This window comes from Procambarus clarkii, chromosome 2, assembly GCF_040958095.1.
Source record: "Procambarus clarkii isolate CNS0578487 chromosome 2, FALCON_Pclarkii_2.0, whole genome shotgun sequence".
In the NCBI taxonomy this organism is placed as follows: Eukaryota; Metazoa; Arthropoda; class Malacostraca; order Decapoda; family Cambaridae; genus Procambarus; species Procambarus clarkii.
This window is the reverse complement of record NC_091151.1, coordinates 40,180,486-40,205,002: the sequence shown is the minus strand read 5'-3', so window position 1 is coordinate 40,205,002 and position 24,517 is coordinate 40,180,486. Positions and strand designations below refer to the sequence as shown.

The following is a 24,517-nucleotide window of genomic DNA, read 5'->3' as shown; positions in this document are numbered from 1 at the left end:
CAGGTGTCACTGGGACACGACCAACAGGTGTCACTGGGACACGACCAACAGGTGTCACTGGGACACGACCAACAGGTGTCACTGGGACACGACCAACAGGTGTCACTGGGACACGGCCAACAGGTGTCACTGGGACACGACCAACAGGTGTCACTGGGACACGACCAACAGGTGTCACTGGGACACGACCAACAGGTGTCACTGGGACACGACCAACAGGTGTCACTGGGACAGGTCGTGTGGGTGTCGCGAGTCAACCGCTCATGCTAGTCATTGTCCGGCCATTTCGTTTGTCAAACATTTCCTTTACCTTTGTCAAAGAATCTGGTATAAAATGCAGGTCAGCGTTCGATCCCCGATGATCGAAGGGGTTGGGCATAGTTCCTTCACTCATTTCTCCTATCCCAACTCTTATCCTGCCCTCATGTTACTTCCAAGTGTCATATCATCATGCTGACTTAACACACATTCTATGATAACTATCTTACCATGATGTGGTGCTAGTTTGAACAGTAAGAGTCAAGTTGCTTGGGTCCAAGGCAGTAATCAAGTGTCCTCGTCATTATAATATTCAGAAGCAGCAACTTTCATGCTATTAATAATTTCATTTTAAATTGTATGGTAGACACTGCATGATCTACTCAAGTGACTGGAGTGTTTCTGATGCTGATAGGGAGGTGACGAGGTAAATGGACGCGGGGTGCTTGGTGGGTGTGAGAATGGACGCGGGGTGCTTGGTGGGTGTGAGAATAGACGCAATGTGCTTGGTGGGTGTGAGTTGAGGACCTGCGCACGTGGTAGGTGGCCACGTGCGGCTCAAGGATACAAGCAAGACCTTGTTGAGACGGAGAGCAGCGTGGGAGAGGAGCGCTCTGGCGGAGAGCTGTGGCGGTAAATTCCGTATAGGAGTTCAGAGTTTGTAAATATGAGAGTTGTGAGATGGAGGCGCCACCCCAAGACGGACCCCAGAAGCTGTGAGAGCACACACACACACACACACACACACACACACACACACACACACACACACACACACACACACACACACACACACACACACACACACACACGTGGTGGAGGCTGACTCCATACACAGTTTCAAATGTAGATATGATAGAGCCCAGTAGGCTCAGGAATCTGTACACCAGTTGATTGACACTTGAGAGGCGGGACCAAAGAGCCAAAGCTCAACCCCCGCAAGCACAATTAGGTGAGTTAGGTGAGTACACACACACACACACACACACACGTCTTGAACACAGCAAGTGAACACCAGGTTAACTACAGGTGAGAGCGGCGAAGAGAGAGACGGTCCTACAAGCGACCTGATCACCCATAAACAAGGCGGCAGCATCGTTGCCAGCAGGTGATGACTGTTATTGTGGGCAGTGAGGCCTGGAGCGGAGTCCTCCTTGTTCCTCCAAAGTACACATTGTACATGCCACTGAGTGAATGCTAACGTTGTAATTTTGATCGTAAGTCCTCGATGTTATGGTGGACGGGTAGCACGCATGTACGGACCTGTATACTCGCCTCTTTTTTTTTTTTTTGTATGCAGGATCGAGCGTCAGTCTTAGAGCCAAGTTTTCCAGCCGTTGGACATTTAATGCAATAACTGCTGATCGTTTGTTGCTCATCATATCTACTTTTAGAAGTGCGGCTGGAGGTGGCTGCCTCGTCTGGTGCTTCAGTCTCCAGCTACAGTGTTACTCTAAAGAAGTATTTCCTCACATCTCTCTCATCATTGTCTCTAGCTTCCGTCTATGTCTTCTTTTTCAGTTTTACAGTGCGGCTGGACCGTCCCTCGAGCCCCGTCCCCGTCCAGCGTACTTCCGGCCCCAGTACCTGTCTTACACACCTATATGTACCTGTCCAAGCTTCCTTGACTGTTTTTGGCGGTGGGAACTCTTTATGTCGGGCTGCATGTTCTAAGGACTAGTCTTACGTCGGTTGTGGACAGTGTTTCTGAAAGCCTCCTTATCAGGATCCCTGAAGGCTGTTCTAATGTTCTCCATTTTCTCATATGCGGCTGACGTTATCCTGTTTTCGTGGGTTTAGACTTTGTGTTACATCTGCTTGGGCTTTGATTCTTTCAGGGCGCGAACCATGACCTCTTCTCCCTGTCCCCATGGTAACCTCTCCCCATGGTAACCTCTCCCCATGGTTACCTCCCCCCTCTCTCCCCATAGTAACCCCGCTCTTCCCTGTCCCCTTGGTAACCTCTCCCCTCTCCCCATGTTCATCACGAAGTTACTGGTGTTGAATTTTAGGAGACATGTCTGAGACCGACTCCGCAGACATCGTCTGTCCTGATTCTTCTCATTTATTTTGTATCATCAGCAAGTAGAAAGTGTGGGGGGAGGCCAGGAGCTGCGACCCGGGGGATTGGAGGGCAAGGAGTGGGGGGAGGGGGATGGTGTGGTCAGGGAGTGTGGGGGGTGGGGGATGGTGTGGTCAGGAATTGTGGGGAAGATGGTTGGGGAGGCCAGGATGTAGGGAGAGATGAGGAGGATGTGATTTAGGAAGATGAGAGGGGAGAGGGACCTAGATGAGGGAGGGAAGCCTGGGGGAGGGAGGGAGGTCCTGGGGGAGGGAGAGGGGGCCGGGAGGGGGGGGGAGACAAAGAGATGAGTAAAACACAGCAGGATGAAGAAGCTGCCAAGGCGATAACACCATACGAAGGACATCCAGAAAAAAAATCCCAGGGGGAGCGAGATCTCCCGAGTGAACAACACGACAGACACAAGATGAGAGCACCCCTACGGAGGACACCAAGGTGAGAACACAGATGGGACACACAGGGGGAAGAGCCCTTGTGGGACACAGGTGTGGTATGATGGGGGGGGGGGAGGCATATATGTACCGCCCCTTTGGTCACTTTCTTGCGGTCCATTTATCATAACTCCAGTTGAACGTCCCACTGAAGCTGTGTCAAAATACATATCCCAACTCCAGACTTCTGAACTGTTGCCATGACAAACCAGTTTAGTTGAAATTAGCAATTTTACGCCATCGATGGTGGCATCGTCACCACCATGGTGGGCCCACACCTGTCATAGCCGCACACCAACACCACCATGACGGGCCCACACCTGTCATAACTTTACACCATCACCACCATGACGGGGCCCAAACCTGCCATAACCACTCACCATCACCACCATGACTGGGCCCACACCTACCATTTCAACTTTTCAACATGAATCAGTTCTTAATAAATTTGTATAAGCTTCCAATTAGGCTAGAGCTTATTTCCGAAGTGTAACTGTCCTCACCTAATGAGTACAGTTACTCTGTCCTCACCAACTTGTAAATCCCATATAGCTACAAAAATGTCCTCTTGGATAAAAGTTCTAACATGATGTTTCGCTTGGTCTGCGGTAGTGGCTCCAGCCCTCCAGCGTTATTAGTGGGTACCTTGCCTCTGCAGGGGGTGGGGAGGGGACAGTCCTTCAAAAACAATGAATCATGTAGTGCGGTGTGGCAGCACCCTGGAGGTGCAAGGCGCCCACCTGTCGGTGGAGGAGCCGCCGTCAGGACCACTGGCTGCCAACCTGTGGCTCCTGGTTCGTGTAGTAACGTGATAGTGGAAGTTTTATTGGTGTTGGAGGAGCACCATTACGCTACCTAACTGGTGTGAAGCGTGGCGCTTCTCAAGTTTTATTGCAGTGCGTTATTATCAAAAAGAGTATCATTATTAGCCTCGAGGAGCGGCAATTACTTAATAATCTAACAGTTTGTACCTTATAATTTTGATCTTCCGTCACGAGAAAGACAATTAGCGCAGCCTGGCTTATTTGTGTGCCAGCCAATAAAGATGAGTTTAGGGTGCCGAGAGACCAATCAGAGGGCGGGATGGGTGTCAAGCTCCTCCCCTAAGGTCCCACCTCCCCCCTCCCTCCCCCTGCTGCGCTCCCCAAGGATGGGTGCAAGAACCACCGCCGTTTCAGTTGACTGGGAGACCTTGCGCGGGGTGTATGTGTTAATGCTCCTCCAAGTTGACGACAGCGGTGTTCCGTGTTGTGTTAGGAATCGTTGAAGTAGGTGATGAGTATGATACTTAGGAGGAGGAAGTGTTTGTACCATGCTCTTTAAAGGCAACAGTTCCAAGCTGGAGTTGTTAATTGAAAAAATACAAGCAAATAAAGAAAACGGCCCCGACAGTGAAACCGGCAGTGTGGCGAATGAAGGTAAGTTGGCAACCACGTGCAAGGCAAATTAGTGAGGATTGTATTGCGTGTTCCCGAGGCGTGTTCTCTAGGGGTGGTCTTTCCTGTCTGGTACATTTTGCGCCTTGGTTATATAGCGACGTGACCAAACATTTTGACAAATAGGTGTTAAAAAGAATAAGTTTCGTAAGGCTTTTAGCTCATTAGTATAGGGAATGTATTATCGTGTTCCTTGCCCCTCGTCAAGCGTGATTCATACTGTTTTACTTGACCTCTATTACTGATGTACTTTGTTAGTAGCGGAAGGTTCAGGTAGTCTTAAGACAGTGAGAGAAGTTCAGCGAGACACCAACTAGGCTAGTGGTGTAATTTAATTTACCAGGCAGTGTTAAATTTAAATTTACGAACCTGTTCAAGATATGGTGAGTGGCAAGCTTCAAATGTCAAAATTATGTTAAGCCATCATGTGTGGTATGGTCATGTCATGTACCATATATATACCCTAAAGATCACTGAAGTGATGCCTATAATTGCAGTTTTGACAAAACTGCCGACGCAGTTTAGTGAGAATTGCTGTATGTTTTGTTAGCGATCATTCGCCAGCCATGTGTGTGTTACACGAGGCTGTTGGTAACAGCAACAGCAACTGGTGATGTTTATTGTAAGGATGTGACTAAAGGTCCACCAAATATTATTGCAGGCTCTTCGTACTGTATCTCAAATAATATTTCTAGCGTTTTGGTAAAACAATGTATTAAATATTTGTAATAAGTAGTAAAAAAAAGCATGCAGAGTTGTGTATTAAGCTCCGTAATTGTTCTGCAATTTGTTTCTACAGCCTAGTTTTGCCTTGAAAAAAAAATGTTGAGCCCGTTATCGAAATTGTGTGTTCACCAGACATCAATTTTTTTAAAACTTCACGAAATTTAAATTTTTGCTTATATTTAGATTTAATAATTTTAAATGCTGGTTAAAAGTCGGTAGGTGTTATCATATTGCATAGGCCTAATTTAAATATTGCTATATTGGAGCAGTGGTTAGCAAAATGAGGTAGCAAAACAGTGGTACGCAGCTTTGAGCAGCGGATACAGTTAAAGAAAAGTTAAATACATTTAGGATTGAATACGAAAGTTTTCGTGGGAGACCTGGCAAATATTTTAAAATAGTACAACGGCTAACCTTTGCCAGAAACTGTGCATACTAATGACTTTCCGACGATGTTCCGAAATAACGCTTCATCCTTGTCGGCTAAAGAGATTGTTTACTGAACTATCAAGTCTGTAATGTATCACTCGCCAAAACTGTTACAGAACACTCGAGTACATTAAATAATGTGTATAATAGTACGCAGCCTAGTGCATTAGTTGGCTAAAGCCAGCCGTTATTTATTGGGTATATTTATGGCTACCTTAGTTTACAACGCTGCCTTTCACTTAATGACACGACAACGTGACTGAGGATGTGGTTTATTACGCTGTTGGGAAAGAGTTTGACTGGATTATGTATGCATCGTGTTATTTGGCCGTGTCTTCACTCTGTGGCCACGGGATTTTTATTTATTTTTATTTAAAAGTAGAGTACCAGGTGGGTCAAGGAAGTGTTAGATTACTTTGAATCTTGTATAGATTTAGATAATTTAACTAGATAATGTCGTTTCAATAACGAGGCTGAGAATAGCATTTGTACATGTATAATTGAATTACATTAGCTACTCATTATCCTCTTTATTAATACATCAACAATACACGAGCATTTCAAATTAGTATAATAATCTATATAAAAACACTTAAGCTTTTAGATTATTTTGATGTTCTTTATTAATTTTTGTATTACCCTGTAAACCCATCGCCCTAGATACACGAGGCTAATGCTGGGTGTAAACCTTCATATGTTTGAGTATTATATTAAAGATTGTTATATTATATAGTTAAAGCTGCGGCTGTGACCGTCAATTTAATTACTGTTTAATACTTGTATTTTCTAAACTATAAATAATATAGTTGTACATAAAGGTATGGCTTCGTGTGTGAAGCACATGTAAGGTGTGCTTGGAAAACCACAACGTGGCCTTAGGCTACGCTCATCCACGCTGCAGCCGACCCCATAAACATGTTCATAAATTTTGACTTCCTTGTTTTAAAAATCTGTATTTTCTCGTATAAAATATTATACATTGGAATTTGGTGTGTAGCTAGGCCCATGTTAGATATTTTGATTCTGTTGGCATTTATTTGGAGCAAGTGGGCGAATCACATCACCTAAAACGTTCACTCCAGATACATAGATACAAATAATATCAAATATAGCCTAAGCAAATCCACACACACAAAACTAAAGTATAAAATGTTAATATATCAAAATAGCTTATTTGTGCAGCACTGAAAAATTTACGCAGGCGTCTTTTGGAGAGGGCCGTAGCCTGAAGGTGATATTGTGAGGGCCGGGGGTTTGAAAGCCAACTAACACCCTTATTCAATACTTACATTTAATTTTGAACAGGTTTGGATGTAGGTTCAGGTTCATGGAACAGGTTCACATTGTATTTGTGATGTTTGGCTTTCTTATATATGTATATATTATTTTTTGTTTGGTTTTGTATATATATTGTATCCTTGTTAATGTGACTAGGGAAAAGATTGTTTACGTTGGTTTTCATGTTTTATTGTTTCCCTTAGTTCTATGTGTTGTAATATTAATAGTTGAATGTATTTATTTAATTGAATTGTTCGCCATTGATTTTGCTTCGGAATGCGTGCCCGGTTAAAATTTACATGTTCTTTTATTTATCAATATTCTGTGTTATTAATAATAAAAAAGACATTTAATGGAAACCATGATATTTGGATACTGGATAAAATCAATGTTAATTTTAAAATAACTCGCCTGACATAATAGGTTAATATTATTTGAATGTTTGTTACACATTAGTTACAACAACAGTTACGTTGGCTGCAACAAATCCATATTATTTGAGAGCATCAAACTCTTGTAGCATTAATCGGCTTTGATATTTTGTTTGAGAACATTAAGATAATTGCGTGTAATAAAACGAAGCCAAAAGTAAGAGACGCCGTCATTATTGTGAAAGGAAGGTTTCGTGACGCATGACTACACATCGTAATGGTTTTTATCCTAGAAAACCAATTTGACGTGTAGCAAGACTCGTTAACAGTGGTGCCGCGCTGGCAGGTAAATTAGATCACGTCTCGCAAAACGCACAAGGATGAGCTAGCCAAGTGCACACGACCAGCCTAAACTGATTGTTGATAACCTCTCCAGTTACGACCCAGAGCTTTTTGCCTTAAATACTGCGAGTTAAGAGTGCGGTTCTTGCTGCGTTATATGACGTCATTAACGTTGATTGCAGGGGAATGCAGCCACCACGCATTTCTAATTTATTCGCTCAAAAAATCGTCTTGCATTTTTGTCCAGTAAATGTAGTATCGGTAACTTGGGGAATAATTGAGTTCTCGGGGCGTTCGTTAGTGGTCACAATAAACTTTTACTAACATTTCGGCCGTTAAGAGCGTCCTGTAACGTAGTTGTTCTCAGTTCTGCAGTCATTCATTGTAGTGATGTTGATTGAATCTTGCCTAGACGGCTTTATTGAGTAGGCCTCTTGACGAAAGGGGCGAATACATGTGGATTGTAAGTTAAAAACCACAGGCGAGACATAATTATGTCGTCGCTTTAAGTTGATATACAACATTCCATCTGGTTTATTTATCACCTCAGAAGGAAGAACTGCTTTCGACAACAACAAGAATTAATTTAAAATATTTCACCCATGCGCTATAAAGTATCTTGCAAACTAATGATTTTGTTATTAATACTCTGGATAGCCAACTTTCTTCTCCACTTTGATATTACCGACTAGGCTAATTACATAGAACTACTCTGATGTAGTTAAGTTGCGTTATTTCAGATAACTAATTTGAAAGTAAATTTATATTACAATTTTATTTCTCTTTATCGATAGCAGTTTTCACAAGGCAAGGCAATTATCAGGGGAAAGCGCCAAGCAATTACGACTATATAGCACTTGAAAGGGGTCAGGATTAGGATTTGGGATGGGACGGGGGTTAGGAATGGTGTCCAACCGCTTGGACGGTCGGGGATTGAACGCCGACCTGCATGAAGCGAGACCGTCGCGGATTGAACGCCGACCTGCATGAAGCGAGACCGTCGCTCTATCGTCCAGCCCAAGTTGTTGGCAGTTTTCACAAGAGCGAGGTGCCAAGAAATATCCCGCCATATGATGGATAATTGTTTCCGAATAGTTCATTCCCTACAACATCTAAGATTCTCTGAAAGATGAGCGTTGTTAAGAAGGGGGGGGGTTTAATATCATAGACAAAACAGGACATGTTTACATCTTATCCTAATTAGCTGTTCGATGCTCTTTTCTAAATATTTCCCGATACTTTGCATATTAGTTCTTGGTGGATTTTTCCACCAAATCTTAATTCCTGTAAAGGTAATCAAAATTTTGTATTTAATTTTTTGTTATAATATCAACTTTTAAGAAACGTTGAATTCAGGAAAAGGTGGTAATTATGCAGAACCTGACACTAACGTGTGCCTTATGATCCACAGTACAGCCTAGGCTAAATTTTGTAAGCTTAAGCGGTGAATACCCAGATGTTTGTGTCGGTCACATCTGTCCCTCTCTCTTGCACGTCCCTCCCCCTCTGCCCCTTCTCTTCTTCCTGTACGTCCTGCCCACGTCTGCCCCTTTTCTTTCCCGCACGTCCCGCCCCTCTGCCCTTTGTATAATAACCATCACTACCTTATTTATCCTTAACCAATGACAATTGCTAACAATTCGTTGGAAGGGATTTGTCAAATGGCTAAATTTTATGTTGTAAATTTAGATGGTCGGCGAAGAAAAGCTTTTTTAAATTGTATTCACCGAAAGTGGACTAGGTTTTGTAATGCGTGTTTTCTAAGGCAAGGAAATATTTACATTGGCAAAGCTAGTGTAAGCCTCCGAAGTGTTTTCTTGATGACCGCGAGATTGTAAACATTAAAGTAATAACTAGCTGTATCTCGTGAAAGGCGTAGGAAAGGAACAGGTCCCAACCACCTGGACTGAATGTTAGTGACGGTCTGCTTTTTGCAGGTCGGTGTTCAATCCCCGACCGTCCAGTGGTTCGGCACCATTCTTCGCCTTCGTCTTGCCCTAAGTTCGGATAATTACGTTGGTCAAATCAAATTAGATTATTCATCATCCTAAGATAAACAAATTATTGTAGTTTTATATATAACGGTGTGGCCACTCCCTACATTTTTTTTTTAAATATGTAATGTTTGAAATGAATTTTTTAAATTTTTCATCAAGCTAGGTGACGAAGTTGAACCAAGCCTACGCTAAGCTAATTCACCAGCAAGAAGCTGGTCCTATAGATCAACCAACCTATCCTAAAGACATTACAGTACGTACCTCTAGCGCCTATGGAGGCAATGTACAAAATATGATCTGTTGCACCCAAAAAGTCGTTTTGTACTATAGGTAGGCACATGTTCCATACTAGACCATAAAAAAATGTTAAGCCAAGCTGTCTTCTTCGTTCTCGGGTCCTTTAAATGATCAACAGGACCTGGTATAAAATCAGGACTGGTTTTGGATACAAGGTCCGTATTTTGTACATTCTACATGGGTTTCCACAAATTTTATAATTAAGAATTGACGACGTTTTAGTCAATTCTGTACTATCATTTTTGGAGAACTTTTTTTTCCTGTATATGGTGCCATGACCCCATTATTCTGGCAGTAGTGACATTTATTCAGTCAGGAGTTCACTGCGTGGAGCCAGATAATTGTCGCTACAATAGGCTAACTGCTTTGAACATATAGCTGGCCTGCCAGTTGCAGTATTTTGACAGCCAGATCGGTAGAAGTTTTGCTATGGTTGGGCTAGCATTGGTTGGTTCGAAACGATGTATACGAACTGATAATGCGAAATCCATATCCGCGACGTGTCTGGAATAAACCCGCCTTGGTCGCATTGTTTGGCCGGAAACGTGAGGTCATAGGCAGCGGCGGACAAGTAGTCACGCCGCGCGCAGGCACAGGGTCTATTGATAACCGCGCGCACACCTCTTTTTTTATAATTTCCGGTGAACTACTTCTGTAAATGAAAATCCGTAAATTGGCCACAATTTAGGACCGACGGCAGCTATCATGGTTGTCTGTGAAGAAGGTTGGCGGAGTCACGCACCGCAAGGGAGAGGAAAGACCCTCAGCTGGGCCGCGGGTTACACCTTTCGATGTAACCCATCTTCCTAAAAAGTAATTGTGGTATACTGATCGCATCTAGTACCTATTGTCGGAGGTGAAATGCTGAAAATAGTTTCTAGATCAATTTGAAAATTACATAAAATATTGGAAAAGCGAAATTGAATACGTGAGCTCTGTTCGTGACGCTGTATGTTATATCCAGTAACAGAGACCGTATTAGAACCTTGGTAATGAGAGATTGGTCTCGACTTTTTCATAACCTCACCTGAAGGTTAAGAGCGATTTGTCATCAGGGCGGGTGTAGTGTAGCGATTTGTCCTGATTCATGCCGGCTTTGAATAGAACTTGTGTTTATAGATACAAAGTATATATATATGTGTGTGTGTGTGTGTATATATATATAATAATAATAATAGGTTTTACCTGAGAGCCAGAAGGCACTACTTGGCCTAGTATGCAAAACCCGATTTGCCTAATACGCAGTTTTCCTAAAGTTATTTATTTTTCTAAATTCTGTTATATGAAATAAAGCTTTTTATTATATATTTTTTCATTATATATATATTATAGTGTATACATACATATATACATACTCTAATTGTATTTTCTGATTAGTGCTTTAAACTAGAGTATATTTTTGAGACATAAACTGACTATATTCATGGTAGTAGTAGAATACCTCGGTTCTTCCCTCAGGGCTGAAAGCAGTGTTGGGCTCCAGATACCAGATCTTAACGCAGAGACCATTTTAGATAACCTCGAAAAAATATATTGAGAACAGGTCAGAATTATCCTACATACACACAAAACCAAAAGTTAATTGTGAAGAAATTAAAATAGATTTAATAACAGAAGAATTATGAGGAATGTTAAAAAAATCAAATTTCTTTAAATCAATTTTTTTTTTCATCCATAAACAATATTTCCGTCTGTTGTGGTTTGTGTGGGGTGGTGGGGGGAGGACCAGGCGTACCCAGCGACACTTCCTGGCCACGGAGCTGCCCGCCGACCATGCCCAGTTAATATGGGTACGCACCTATGTCGGACACTAATAGACGAGATACAGAGACGCTTTTAAAGGATCATTGATGCATGTTTAGCAAATTATGTACAACTTACAGCGCCGCAGCTGGAGAGGGCGCAGGTTCAGGGCGCAGCTGGAGCGCTACCGCCAGAGTAGTGTAAATAGTCCTGGGAAATTCACGTTTATCTTAGTCTGCAAACAAACCGGACGATTGGGCACTGTTCGCCACTGTACACTCGGCAGTAATTGGGAACCCGAGTAACCTAACCGGCTCCTCTACCCGACTTAATGCCTAAATCTGTCCATAAGTTATCTTTAAGATTAGAGCAAAAGTTAGTGTTGTACCTAAACAACTTAGGCCAGGGCTTATATAACTAAAGAATTAACAAATATTTGAGTGGTCTTAACTCGAGCACTCAAGTTACGTTAAAAATTTCAATACTGATGCAAGTATAACTGTTTCTAATTTGTTTTAAATCCTCCACCACCTCGATTCCCTTCCCTCCACACCACCACCTCCACTGGTGGTTGCAAATGCACAGTGTTTGCAGTCTTATTAACCTATTTAACACATTTTATCAGACAGCAAACCTGTGTTCTTGTTAATCATCCCATACGTCAATATATGGCTTAAGGTTCTTATTAGTAGGTAACAGGTGCGGCTCGGTATACGCACGGCGTATGTGCTCGTGGGAAGATTTGATGTATGTAATTGTGTTGTGAACGTGCCTTCACTGTAGGGGTCGTGTCGAAGTAGTGCTTATAGTTACCGTGGGTAGTGTAGTTTCGGGTGGGGGGGGGGTGCGTTCTTGTGTATAGTGGGGTGTGATGGTGAGTGTGTATGGTGGGGGTGTGGGAGAGTGCACATGGAGAGTGTGGCAGTGCGTGCGCGAGGTCCCCTGGGTGTAGTAGTGGTCGACGAGGCCCCAGGGACGTAGACCCCCACTACTCCACTTCTCTATCCCGCCAGTCATCAGGGGCCACTATCCCTCCCCTTCGGCACTATCCCGCCAGTCATCAGGGGCCACTATTCCCCTCCCCTTCGGCACTATCCCGCCAGTCATCACCACTTAGCCTGGTCCGGTACAGTGGACTGGACAGTGGTTATTCTACTGGGTCAGACTTAGTGCGTAGCAGCACTGTGTCCAATAGACTGGGTGTTGGGACCTTACCCTGCTATTTAAAGTGTACAACTTCCATAACCCTTCCCCCAATACCTACCCAGGTGAAGAATTGTGAAGGGGTGGGGGGCGACGAATGGGTGTACACCATGGCCTTACCTGCGTCCAGTTTCACGTGTTGTTCTCCCACAGCCCGGCCGGGAGCCAAGGTTTTACCTGTGATAACTTGATAGGTCAGGCCGTTGCTTCTAGCAGTGGCCCACAGTCCGACACTTTTTGCAGAAACTTGTCAATGTCTCTTGGAAAATTTCCGCGTGTGTCCCTGCATTACAACTTTTACCCACCTTCCAGCTAATTTAATGTCTCTGTTAATAGTGTTGTGATTGTTCCTATCGCTCCTCTTCTTTTCAGTCTCGCCTCTGTTTCTTGGCTTTGCCTCTCGCTCCAGTTGCTTATTTTATTGTGCAGATTAGGAACCTAGCATTCTAGTATCTTCAAAATATATCCAAAGTAATTAATCTCCGTTAAGAGTACATCTAGAGTACTTCGAGACTGTCCCAGTAATTTTTGGTTATGTCCTCTGTGAGTAACTTTTATTTCAGAAATCTCATGATAGACGAGGATGTAGTGGGTAGTATTCCAGACGGGAGAGTTAAGCGAGTTAAAAAGACGAAACATTAGCGTGGTATCCCTTGAGTTGAAGGTTCTCATTAATCCAACCCTATCCACTCTTAACATTTTCCCGGTTGATGGCAAGTTTACTTTGTGTTATCTAAACGTTAGAGACGACGGAGGGGGCTGGCCCCAGGGGGTGACGTAAGGTTGAGGTCTCTGGGAAGGGTAGCGGGGAGGAGGAAGTCTGGCAGACGGCGTGTCGTAGTGTCCCCCGGGGCTTGCTAGTCCCCAGGGGCGCCGCCCGCAGGGTAGAGGATCAATACCAGCCCCACCTGCCCCCACACTCCTTCCACCCCCTGCCCGTTCTCATATTTGCTTGCCCCATGGTTATTAAAATCTGGGACTTTGAATGGTTCTTCTATTCAACCATCAATTCCCCCCCAACACTCCCCACACATATAATAGTCCCCCCCATCACATCGCGGCCAGCAGTGTAATGTACAGAACGGTGTGGAAAATGTAAAGAAACCGTCACTGATGGAGACCAGGGTTACCTGAAACTAAACTAAACTACACGAGTTTAAATGGAGACAATAAGCTCCCTGGAGGAGACGGGTGGTGCTGCTGGCAGAGGCCACACATACTCAAAGGGAGACGTGAGAGAACTCGATTAAGAGATGAAGGGAAAACTACTAGTCGACTTGTTTTGACAGAAAACGCCCAGGATTTAAGCGTCAACAATGGTCATCAAAACTACGTTGGTCTTGGTATATATATTGGTGGCCTGGCGGGTGTTGGCGGCGCGAGCTGGCCTGGCGGGTGTTGGCGGCGCGAGCTGGCCTGGCGGGTGTTGGCGGCGCGAGCTGGCCTGGCGGGTGTTGGCGGCGCGAGCTGGCCTGGCGGGTGTTGGCGGCGCGAGCTGGCCTGGCGGGTGTTGGCGGCGCGAGCTGGCCTGGCGGGTGTTGGCGGCGCGAGCTGGCCTGGCGGGTGTTGGCGGCGCGAGCTGGCCTGGCGGGTGTTGGCGGCGCGAGCTGGCCTGGCGGGTGTTGGCGGCGCGAGCTGGCCTGGCGGGTGTTGGCGGCGCGAGCTGGCCTGGCGGGTGTTGGCGGCGCGAGCTGGCCTGGCGGGTGTTGGCGGCGCGAGCTGGCCTGGCGGGTGTTGGCGGCGCGAGCTGGCCTGGCGGGTGTTGGCGGCGCGAGCTGGCCTGGCGGGTGTTGGCGGCGCGAGCTGGCCTGGCGGGTGTTGGCGGCGCGAGCTGGCCTGGCGGGTGTTGGCGGCGCGAGCTGGCCTGGCGGGTGTTGGCGGCGCGAGCTGGCCTGGCGGGTGTTGGCGGCGCGAGCTGGCCTGGCGGGTGTTGGCGGCGCGAGCTGGCCTGGCGGGTGTTGGCGGCGCGAGCTGGCCTGGCGGGTGTTGGCGGCGCGAGCTGGCCTGGCGGGTGTTGGCGGCGCGAGCTGGCCTGGCGGGTGTTGGCGGCGCGAGCTGGCCTGGCGGGTGTTGGCGGCGCGAGCTGGCCTGGCGGGTGTTGGCGGCGCGAGCTGGCCTGGCGGGTGTTGGCGGCGCGAGCTGGCCTGGCGGGTGTTGGCGGCGCGAGCTGGCCTGGCGGGTGTTGGCGGCGCGAGCTGGCCTGGCGGGTGTTGGCGGCGCGAGCTGGCCTGGCGGGTGTTGGCGGCGCGAGCTGGCCTGGCGGGTGTTGGCGGCGCGAGCTGGCCTGGCGGGTGTTGGCGGCGCGAGCTGGCCTGGCGGGTGTTGGCGGCGCGAGCTGGCCTGGCGGGTGTTGGCGGCGCGAGCTGGCCTGGCGGGTGTTGGCGGCGCGAGCTGGCCTGGCGGGTGTTGGCGGCGCGAGCTGGCCTGGCGGGTGTTGGCGGCGCGAGCTGGCCTGGCGGGTGTTGGCGGCGCGAGCTGGCCTGGCGGGTGTTGGCGGCGCGAGCTGGCCTGGCGGGTGTTGGCGGCGCGAGCTGGCCTGGCGGGTGTTGGCGGCGCGAGCTGGCCTGGCGGGTGTTGGCGGCGCGAGCTGGCCTGGCGGGTGTTGGCGGCGCGAGCTGGCCTGGCGGGTGTTGGCGGCGCGAGCTGGCCTGGCGGGTGTTGGCGGCGCGAGCTGGCCTGGCGGGTGTTGGCGGCGCGAGCTGGCCTGGCGGGTGTTGGCGGCGCGAGCTGGCCTGGCGGGTGTTGGCGGCGCGAGCTGGCCTGGCGGGTGTTGGCGGCGCGAGCTGGCCTGGCGGGTGTTGGCGGCGCGAGCTGGTGTTGTGTGTAGCAGTGGTGGTCCCCAGGGGGTCGCAGGACTCCCCAGGGTGGGCGCGGTTCGGATGGGGATCAATACAGACCCAGGCGCCCTCCCCGACTTCCCAGCTGAGTGCCCGTCCCACTCTGGCGAGGTCCCACTCGGGCAGGTGGTGACGTCGGCGTGGGCGGTGACGTCGCGTCGGCGTGGGCGGTGACGTCGCGTCGGCGTGGGCGGTGACTTCGCGTCGGCGTGGGCGGTGACTTCGCGTCGGCGTAATTGTTGCGCATGTGTGAGGGAGATGGTGATGTAGGCAGGGCAGGTGGCGGCCGGGATGGACCAGGAATTACAAAGCACTCTACTTTAATTATACATGTTGAGTGTTGGCGGCCGGGTTGGTTGGGCCAGGCGGCCACTGTTGACCTGGGGATGAACCATCACTGCATCCCTTATTAATAAGGCTCCAACCTCCCCCCCTTCTTTATGCTCCTACAATGATCCCTCCCTCTGTTTCCAAATTTGAATTCAAGTGGTTTTAGTGTTAAACGGAAATAGTGTGTTTTAAACATGAAATTGAAGTTTTGAAAGTTGATCAATATGGTAATAACTAGAGTTAGTCTGATGGTGCATGGGAGATACAAATGTTACGGTTTACTGCACTCATGAAACTTGGGTTTTGGTGTTATTGCAGTTTGTCTCTTGAGTGATTTTTATTTATTTATTGCCACTAACGCTTGGGCTTGCTGGGTGAGCGCTTCTTAGTTTTTAGTGTTGGGGGGGGGGGGGCTTGTTGGTCGCTCTAGCGCCAGTTGGAGGTGGTTGGGACCTATTAAAATTTTAAAATGTCGTATCAACGCTTTAGAACTGAATAGATTTTGCCATAAGCTAAGGTTGACCGGTCTTGAGCGAAGGGACACTTTTCTGTTAAATGTTTACTGTATAAAATGTCCCGGCATTTTCCATGAACTTGTTAAAATATAAGAACTTGGTAGCTTCCGTCATCTTCAGACCTGATTTAGTGAATCAGGTCGAAACTGGTATCAGCCGTTTGACCTAATGTCGAAATTAGCGCTGGGGTCCCCGTCCTCTATAACTATTTGAGGCCAGGGCGTGTCCTCCAGGTTCTCGACCTAACACCCTGTCTTCATTTGTCAAATTTTGATAAATTTGTTTATCGGAGACTAATTGTGGTCCCTGGAATGGGTAGGCGTTTCTTGCTGTGAGTCGGTGTGTGTGTGTGTGTTTTCACTGGTGCAATGTCAGTCCACCTGACCACCTCAGTCATTGTGGACTAAAAGTGAGCGGTCGAGGAACAACGTCTGTAATGACAAGACTTCGTCTCTAATCTGTCATCAGTACTTTTGTCAGAGATGGAAAAGATCGCTGGGCAACGGAGTTACAGAATCTGTGTCCTGGGAGGACTTCATCTGTTCCTCTACTTGAGAAAATGTGCCCATTTAAATGGCATTCGAAATGTACAATGCAATCCCACAGTTAGCACCTGCCAGATGACATGCTTGAGTGTTGTAAACTGTTTACCTCCTTGTTTTGCAGCCTGTACATTGGTAGTAGAGTCCCAGTTGTGTCTGGGTGAAAATGACAAGATGAACATCCTGGCAGGTTTTCTTAACATTGGGGGGGAGGAGGGGGGAATAAGTATATACACTGGTATGGTTGTGTATACCATACACAGGGGGACTGTATACTGGTATGGTGGCCTGTTCACTCACGAGCGCCACTCTCCAATGAACTCTCCTTTCTGGACAAAATTAAATATGTTACGACATGTAGATTATTATTAACATCTTTAGTAACAAAATTAATGTACAATTTTGCCTAATCGAGGTAATTGAATTGGGTCACATTAGTGAGGCTGCTGCACTGCCGCCCGGGACACCCGGCCTCGTGCACTGCCGCCCGGGACACCCGGCCTCGTGCACTGCCGCCCGGGACACCCGGCCTCGTGCACTGCCGCCCGGGACACCCGGCCTCGTGCACTGCCGCCCGGGACACCCGGCCTCGTGCACTGCCGCCCGGGACACCCGGCCTCGTGCACTGCCGCCCGGGACACCCGGCCTCGTGCACTGCCGCCCGGGACACAGCCTGGTACATGAGGCGTAAAGTCTGAAGTGTACATTTCATCACACGTTGCATAAAATTAGAATCTACTGCGTCAGATATTATACATAATTTACTAAATTGTAAATGCAAATTTCTATATTGTACAATGCCGCACAGGACCGGGATGGAGTCATAAGAGATTTAGCGTAAAAAAAAAATCCATTCTATTTAAAATTCGTTAATATGGACAAGCACATTTTAGATATATTGTTAGGATGTCTTGCAATTAAGTGATAATGTGGAACGTCGTCATTGCACGCTGCATGCAAGATAGGCCACGTTCATCAACGAAGTCCTCGTCAACCGGAGGTTTAAAACACAAGTTGGGCATAACCGACCCATACGTCACCACCAGATGGATGGCGTCCCACAGGCAAGAGTTTTTTTTTAACCATATTCGCACTCGCACTGGATAGGTTGGTTCAAGGTCTTCCTGCGGTAGTTAAAACATTGTCGAATGTGTAGCTTCTAGGACGTCTGTGGCGGAAGCGAGTCGATTAGCACTGGAGCACATTTCCCGCTAGGCTAGGAGTATATATGGGTGAAAGTTGAAGTGTGTTAATACCGTGGCTTGGCTTTCGTGTCCAGTTGGAGTACATGGTGACCGCCACCTGTACATACAAGCTGAGGATAGCCTGCTTGCAGGAGACTATCTTCATGACTAGCCTGGCCCGGCGGCACCTTGCATGGTAGCCTCACCCACACATCAGAAGCATCATGCATGAGGGGCGTGTACTAAACGGCATTCTCAGGAAAAATGATATACATTTCGGTTATGAATGTGGACGACTATTTATAACACCAATGTATCAAGCTAGAAATAAGTTTCAAAATATGCAAGAAAAGCTAAACGGAATTATGCAGCGAGTGTGGCAGGGCTGGATTTTTGTGTGTGTTTGGTGGGGGGGGGGGGTAAAAAAAATTCAGAGCGTGTTAAAAATCGAACTTTATTTTTTACTTTAATATTTGCCAACTTGGTTATTGGTATTTAAATTAACAGTTGCATTTCTTTTAATAATGAAAACCAAACCCGTCCGGATTTGGTTTTAAGATATTATATTTTTAACCAACTCTAGTTCCTTCAGATATATCAAAGGAAGAATAGGGAAAATGGCGGGCAGAGTTGCTGGATGGAGTGACTGATAATGACAAATTCTGGGTAAATAAGTACTGTACTGTGTTTACCAGAGAACTTAACATTGCGCCTGCGGCTGAACACGCCAATGTAGCGGATGAAGAGGACAAGCTGACTACTTCCTACCAGGCAGAAAGATTATTAAGAAACAAAAAAATAAACCCTAAAACCTTTTCCTGACGAGAGTGGACATTTGCCAGGGTCCTTCAAGAATGTAAAGATGAGTATTTGCATATTTAATAAATCATTAGAGTTGGGCAGAATACCGGTATCGCAGAGGACTGCTTATGTAACTGCTTACTCATTCATTATAATTATTTTCTACATTTTTAGAGTACTTAACAGTGGAGACGTTTGTGATATTCCATAGGCTACATGTTGACCTCGGCGAAGTCTGGTACCACGCCTCCCGGAAGAGACTTTAGAAAGGTAGAGGTACACTATATTTAGGGAGGAGGGATTGGGGGGGGGGGGGAGTATTCAAGGTTGAATACAACATGATTATTTCAGTGGAAACAGGGCTAGCATGAATGGACTGAAATCATAGTGGGAAGCCATTGCCAGTAGCGTGCCTCGGGACTCTGTCCTGGAATCCGTGTTTATCATTTATGAGCGATTAGGACATAGAATTAAACAGCAGCATTTGCAAACTGCAGACGATATAAAATAGCAAAATAGCTATGAAACTATTTAGATAAGTTTTATAATGGACGAAAGATAGGCAGTTTTAAGTTTAATGCGGCCTACTTTGTCAGTAACTCTTTTGATTGTCTTGGGTGGCAGATTATTTTACTCGTCTGTATATACAATGTTGTGGGAAGAGGGTAGGTCAGTTGTGTTAGTGAGAATGGGAGATATGCAGCTTTCTTGTGACACTTTCCAGTGTGATCTCGTCTCCCGTGTCGCGACAAACCCTGTTTCTGGCTGTTCTGTTCGTAAAGCTGCATGGTATTGCAGTCAATGAAGGGGTGGGGCGGATATGCAGGCGGCCTGGGGAATGTGGGGCGTGCAGGCGGCCTAGAGAATGGGGGGGGGCCCCTGTGCAGGTCACCAAGGGAAGGGGGGGGGGGGCGTATGGAGGTGGCCTAGGAAAATGGGGGAGGGGAATGGCCTGGGATACGGGGGAGGGGAAGGAAGCTTTGGGAGGGGGGAGGCGCAGCGGCCACACTTTGAGGGGAGACATAAAAATTCTAATTAATTGAATACATTCATACGAGGGTTGCTGGTTAGTCTTGTGGGCAGGGTGCAGGCCGGGGGGGGGTGTGGGCAGGGTACAGGCAGGGGGGGAAGGGTGCAGGGCAGGGTGCAGGTCGGGGGGCTGGGTCAGGGTGCAGGCCGGGGGAGAGGTATAGTTCACGGAGGACGAGGACGGGTAGAGCAGGGCATCGCATAAACAAGCTGCAATATATTGGTAGGCTTAAATAACAGTTTATGTAGGCTTTTATTTAGAATTTATCATTAAATGTTAGGTAGAAATTTGCTTAAAGGTGTTGAGGTGTGGCAGGAGAAGAGGAGCGTGGAGTAGAGCTAAGTGTAATTCAGCTCTTCGGACCCCTGGCAGGCCGTGTCCCTGGGGCCCGCACCCTCCAGCGCAGGGCTCCCATGGGGGGTCTTCCCTCCCCCGCCCTTCCTGTCAGTATGAGGGCGAGGCGTGGGGGCGCTCCGGGGTGTCTGTGGGCGTGGGGAGGGGAGGCAACGGGCAGACTAGTTATGTGGGCTCTGAGGGTTACAGCAGCCAGTGAGACGTGTGGCCTTGTTTGGAGGCGGGTGTGGAGTGCGTCCTCGCCACTGACTGGTGTGGGGGGGACAATATACCACATTGCACATCATTGTTCAGTGGCGTGTTATCTGTTGTTGTTATAGATTCAGCTACTCGGAACAAGTTCCAAGTAACACGGGCTATGGTAAGCCAGTAGCTTACCTGGCACAGGAGCGGGGCAAGTAACACGGCTATGGTGAGCCCGTAGTGGACTTTACCTGACACAAGAGTGGGGCAAGTAGCACTGGCTATGGTGAGCCGGTGACACGCTCGTGTTATCTTGGGTGCAGTGCATTAATAACGTGGGCTCCACCTCTCCAGAACTGTTGACTCGACAATTCATAGTCTCACATAGAGGTTTGTAATATATTTTTCTCTTATTTGCCAAGAACAACAAATTGAAAATTCTAAAGTGATGCGTTGGAAGGGCTTCTTACTCATTAGTTAATTATGAATAATCTTAGTCAACACTTGACAAGGCGTGATATTAGTGAAGTAGTTTGTATTAAAATATTGTCGCTTGAAATATGAAAATAATTGAAATGGAAACGTACTTTTATACATACCGTTGATAAACTTAACGTGACACGTGCTTGCATGCGGAGCAACTGTGCCAGCGAGCAGCTATGCCAGCGAGCACTGGCGCTGTTGGAATGACTGGTGTCTAACATGTGTTGGTCGTGGGGATAAATAGTTAATGTGTACATGATGTAATAACAGCAGGCAGCTATGTAAGTATGACTTAGTCTTACATCACAGGGGAAGGGCCTAGGTCCACACAACAGCCCATCCTCATGTTTTGGTAGTACTTGTATACAATGGTCCTCATCGTCACTATATGCCGCCGACGTACAGCGAAATTAGAACGTTGAAATCTGAACTATTGAGTCGAACAAACCGAAAAACTTTTTTTACGCGATTCTTTGACAAATTAAACTAACCTAACCTTCCTAGGCCTAATATGATATGAGACTTAATATAGTACATATGTGTGCAATACTAGGCCTAGGAATTGTTAAGGTTATGTTTAGCTTCAGTTATTTTAAAAGTTGTTTAAGTCATTATACTACTATCTAAAAGCTAAAAGTACGAATTTAGACTATTGTCGACCGTCACAATAGATACAATCTAAACAGGAGGATAGGTTGCAGCCTAACAAAAGGTAGTTGCAACTGTGCTACGGACAAAATTATATTAAAATATAGTAAGACACACAAAATAACTGGTAATTATTGATAGCCGTAATAGGCTGAGAGAGAATTGGAGGTTGTTTAGTATATTGTAGATAGACTTGTTAAGGTGTGTACGAAAACTAGGCTGTCATCTCAACGCCTGATGCTTCTTTAGTATAGTTTAATTGCCGTCTTATGAATTCATAACTAGTTCGATGACAGGACAGTTAATAAAGTATTGAAGGGGGGAGGGGAGGTAAAGGAGTCCAGTAATTGTAAGGCTAAGCAATTTACGTTTGTGGTGAAGGATAGATACAGCTGACATGTGCTTATGATGCAAGGCTGGCCAGGCACCTTACCCAGTGTGTGGGGGCGCCAAGGCTGGCCAGGCACCTTACCCAGTGTGTGGGGGCGCCAAGGCTGGCCAGGCACCTTACCCAGTGTGTGGGGGCGCCAAGGCTGGCCAGGCACCTTACCCAGTGTGTGGGGGCGCCAAGGCTGGCCAGGCACCTTACCCAGTGTGTGGGGGCGCCAAGGCTGGCCAGGAGCATGCGCACCTTACGCTGCATCAGATTGGGATGCTACGCCAATGTTCTCTATATTACGTATGTGATTTTGAATGAATTTACATATTTCTTGAGCGAGTGAGGGAGGGAGAGGAGGAGGAGGAGGATGATGATGATGTAGGAACAGAGGGGGGAGAGGGAGATTGGGAGGGAGAGTTAAATAATGTAATATTGTACGTTTGTTTCCTTCCAATAAACTAATTAGTGGTAGTATTGGTAAGTTGTAATTTTGTTAATTTTTTCTGGTGTTTTTTAACGTTCGGATTTTGCCATCTACCAACAGAGATTGATTAGAAATACTGTACTGTATTTCAATATACATTCATAATTATATTGTTAGGCCATTACCTGTTTAGCTGTTGTTGGTTCCGGGGGGTCAGTCTCCACGTGGCCCGGTCTCTGACCATTCCCTCTAGTTGGTCAGCTCGTCTAAATAAGCTTCCCCAAAGTCAAGAAAACGGTCAATTTAAAGTGTTCTCTCCTAACATACCAGAGGACCCAAAACAGAAAATGGGACGGTAGTCACTTTCGCGAGCCGCTTCCATTTTCTAGTACGACAATTTGTGGCTTTATGTAACGCATACGAGCGAAACGTAACGTTCTTTGCAAGGGGACAAGTTTGCGTTGGTGGCACTGGAGCAAGCCTAATACCCTGTGGGGGAGGGGGGGGGCTGAGCATTACTTTAGATAATCCGAATTTTACATTGTTGATGATTAGTCTTTGGGTTCGTATCGTTAGTAAATGTAAAAATCCATCTTTCTACTGTCAGTACTTCCTTTTGTGCGCAGTAACATCATGGTCACACTTTTTTTTTTTATTCCGAACGGCAATGTTTTAGTATGGTTGGACCACCCTTTGGTTTGGACAGTGATCGGATGGTGACCACTTGGATAAGGTTTTTGCTAAATAGCAAATTGGGTAGTTTTTATCTTCTAACTCTCTTAAACGTTTACCTTCTGACCCCTCTTGGAGGTTCGTTAAAACTGTAACATTCTAAAAGCCTGTGTGTTTTTGACCAAGTAAAAAAAAATCTAGTAGCGATGTCTATTTTTCTTCTGAGCGCTTTCTCAATATAAATAAATTTAAGTTTAGGCTATTAACTATTTTCTCCATATTCACACTTATTAGAAATAAATAACAATGAATTAATTGTACATTTTTATTTATTAAACAAATTGTAGACATTAATGTGATAGGCGTAGCGTTGTGGCCTTGGGAGCCGACTGGAGTATAATTGGCTTGGTTGTGTTGCAGAAGTGAGCGTGGGCGGGTCATCATGGGACGTGGGTTCTGACGGACGGGGATCTCTCTCTCCAGCATCCTCTGCCACGCCCACGTCTGCCTCAGAGACGGACGTAGAAGCTGCGGCCACGGTGGGCGTGACCCAGACCACGCCCTACCAGTGTTCCTTCTGTGATCGAGCATTCCCTCGGCTCTCCTACCTCAAGCGCCACGAGCAGGTCCGTCCCCTCCCCTCCCCTTCCCCACCACACCAGTATTTCTTGCATGACTTCCTGTAAAAGATTTGTCCAACACAACACCATCTTATGAGGCGGCGGTTTAGGCCTGTACTCCAGGCTCGCGCACCACTACACTCTACAGTGTATTATGCTTTCATCTCCCTGATGTAGAGAATGGAGACGTGTGCTCAGGTTTTCTATGAGGAAATACACTAGCATAGCAGACCTTGGTTCCTTGTAAAAAAAAATTCTCTAATTGTAATTTTATTTTGCTGTGCTCATTATAACATCACTTATTGATGCATTTTGTATTCTCTCTCAATATTACACCTCCAGTAAATTATGAAGTAAATTGAAGTAAATTTACCTCCAGTAAATTATGAAGTAAATTATGAAGGAAATTGTAAATTATTTTCCCTCTCCAACTTCTTGTATATTATATACACTTTTACATAATTTCAGAAACATGGAAAATGTTTACACTAAATTCCAGTTCCTAGCTGCATGCAAATAGTGACTGAAAACCTCCTAGATAGCTAAACATGTATTTGAAATTGCTTTGAGATGTTAAAAGTAATCTTAAATGGATCAAATCATGGAGTAGATTATACATGCATAGATAAGTGTTCCATGTAGACCTAAGTGTTGTCAGACATTTACCCTAGTATATGAAAGGTTTAAGGTTTAATTGACACCTCGGCTCTTGAGCTGACAGTACAAGGGAACATAATTGAGGATTTCCCTTTTGGGGTGAAGAGATGGCAGGCTAAATGATTTCAGGTACTCAGTTGTCCTTGCGAGGGTTGAGCTTCAGCTGTGTGTGTTTGTGGTGATTGAATAGTATAGAGTGCAATATGTGCGTTTGTACACCAATGTTAAGCACTGATTTCTTTTTTCAGTAAGTTTTATTTTTTT

The 24,517-nt window shown here is 46.3% G+C and overlaps 1 protein-coding gene across 2 annotated transcripts in view; it reads left to right on the top strand.

Annotated features, from left to right (window-relative positions):
* Positions 1-24,517, top strand: part of L (zinc finger protein Lobe) — a 305,314-nt gene that overhangs the window by 262,428 nt on the left and 18,369 nt on the right. The window contains exons 1-2 of one of the 2 annotated variants that reach the window (XM_045748645.2): positions 3,935-4,190; positions 23,397-23,602. In XM_045748645.2, coding sequence (XP_045604601.2) covers positions 4,085-4,190; positions 23,397-23,602 — 312 coding nt within the window. In that variant the 5' untranslated portion in view covers positions 3,935-4,084. Of the gene's footprint in view, positions 1-3,934; positions 4,191-23,396; positions 23,603-24,517 lie in introns of those variants that run through there. The other variant, XM_069324662.1, reaches the window with a different exon arrangement.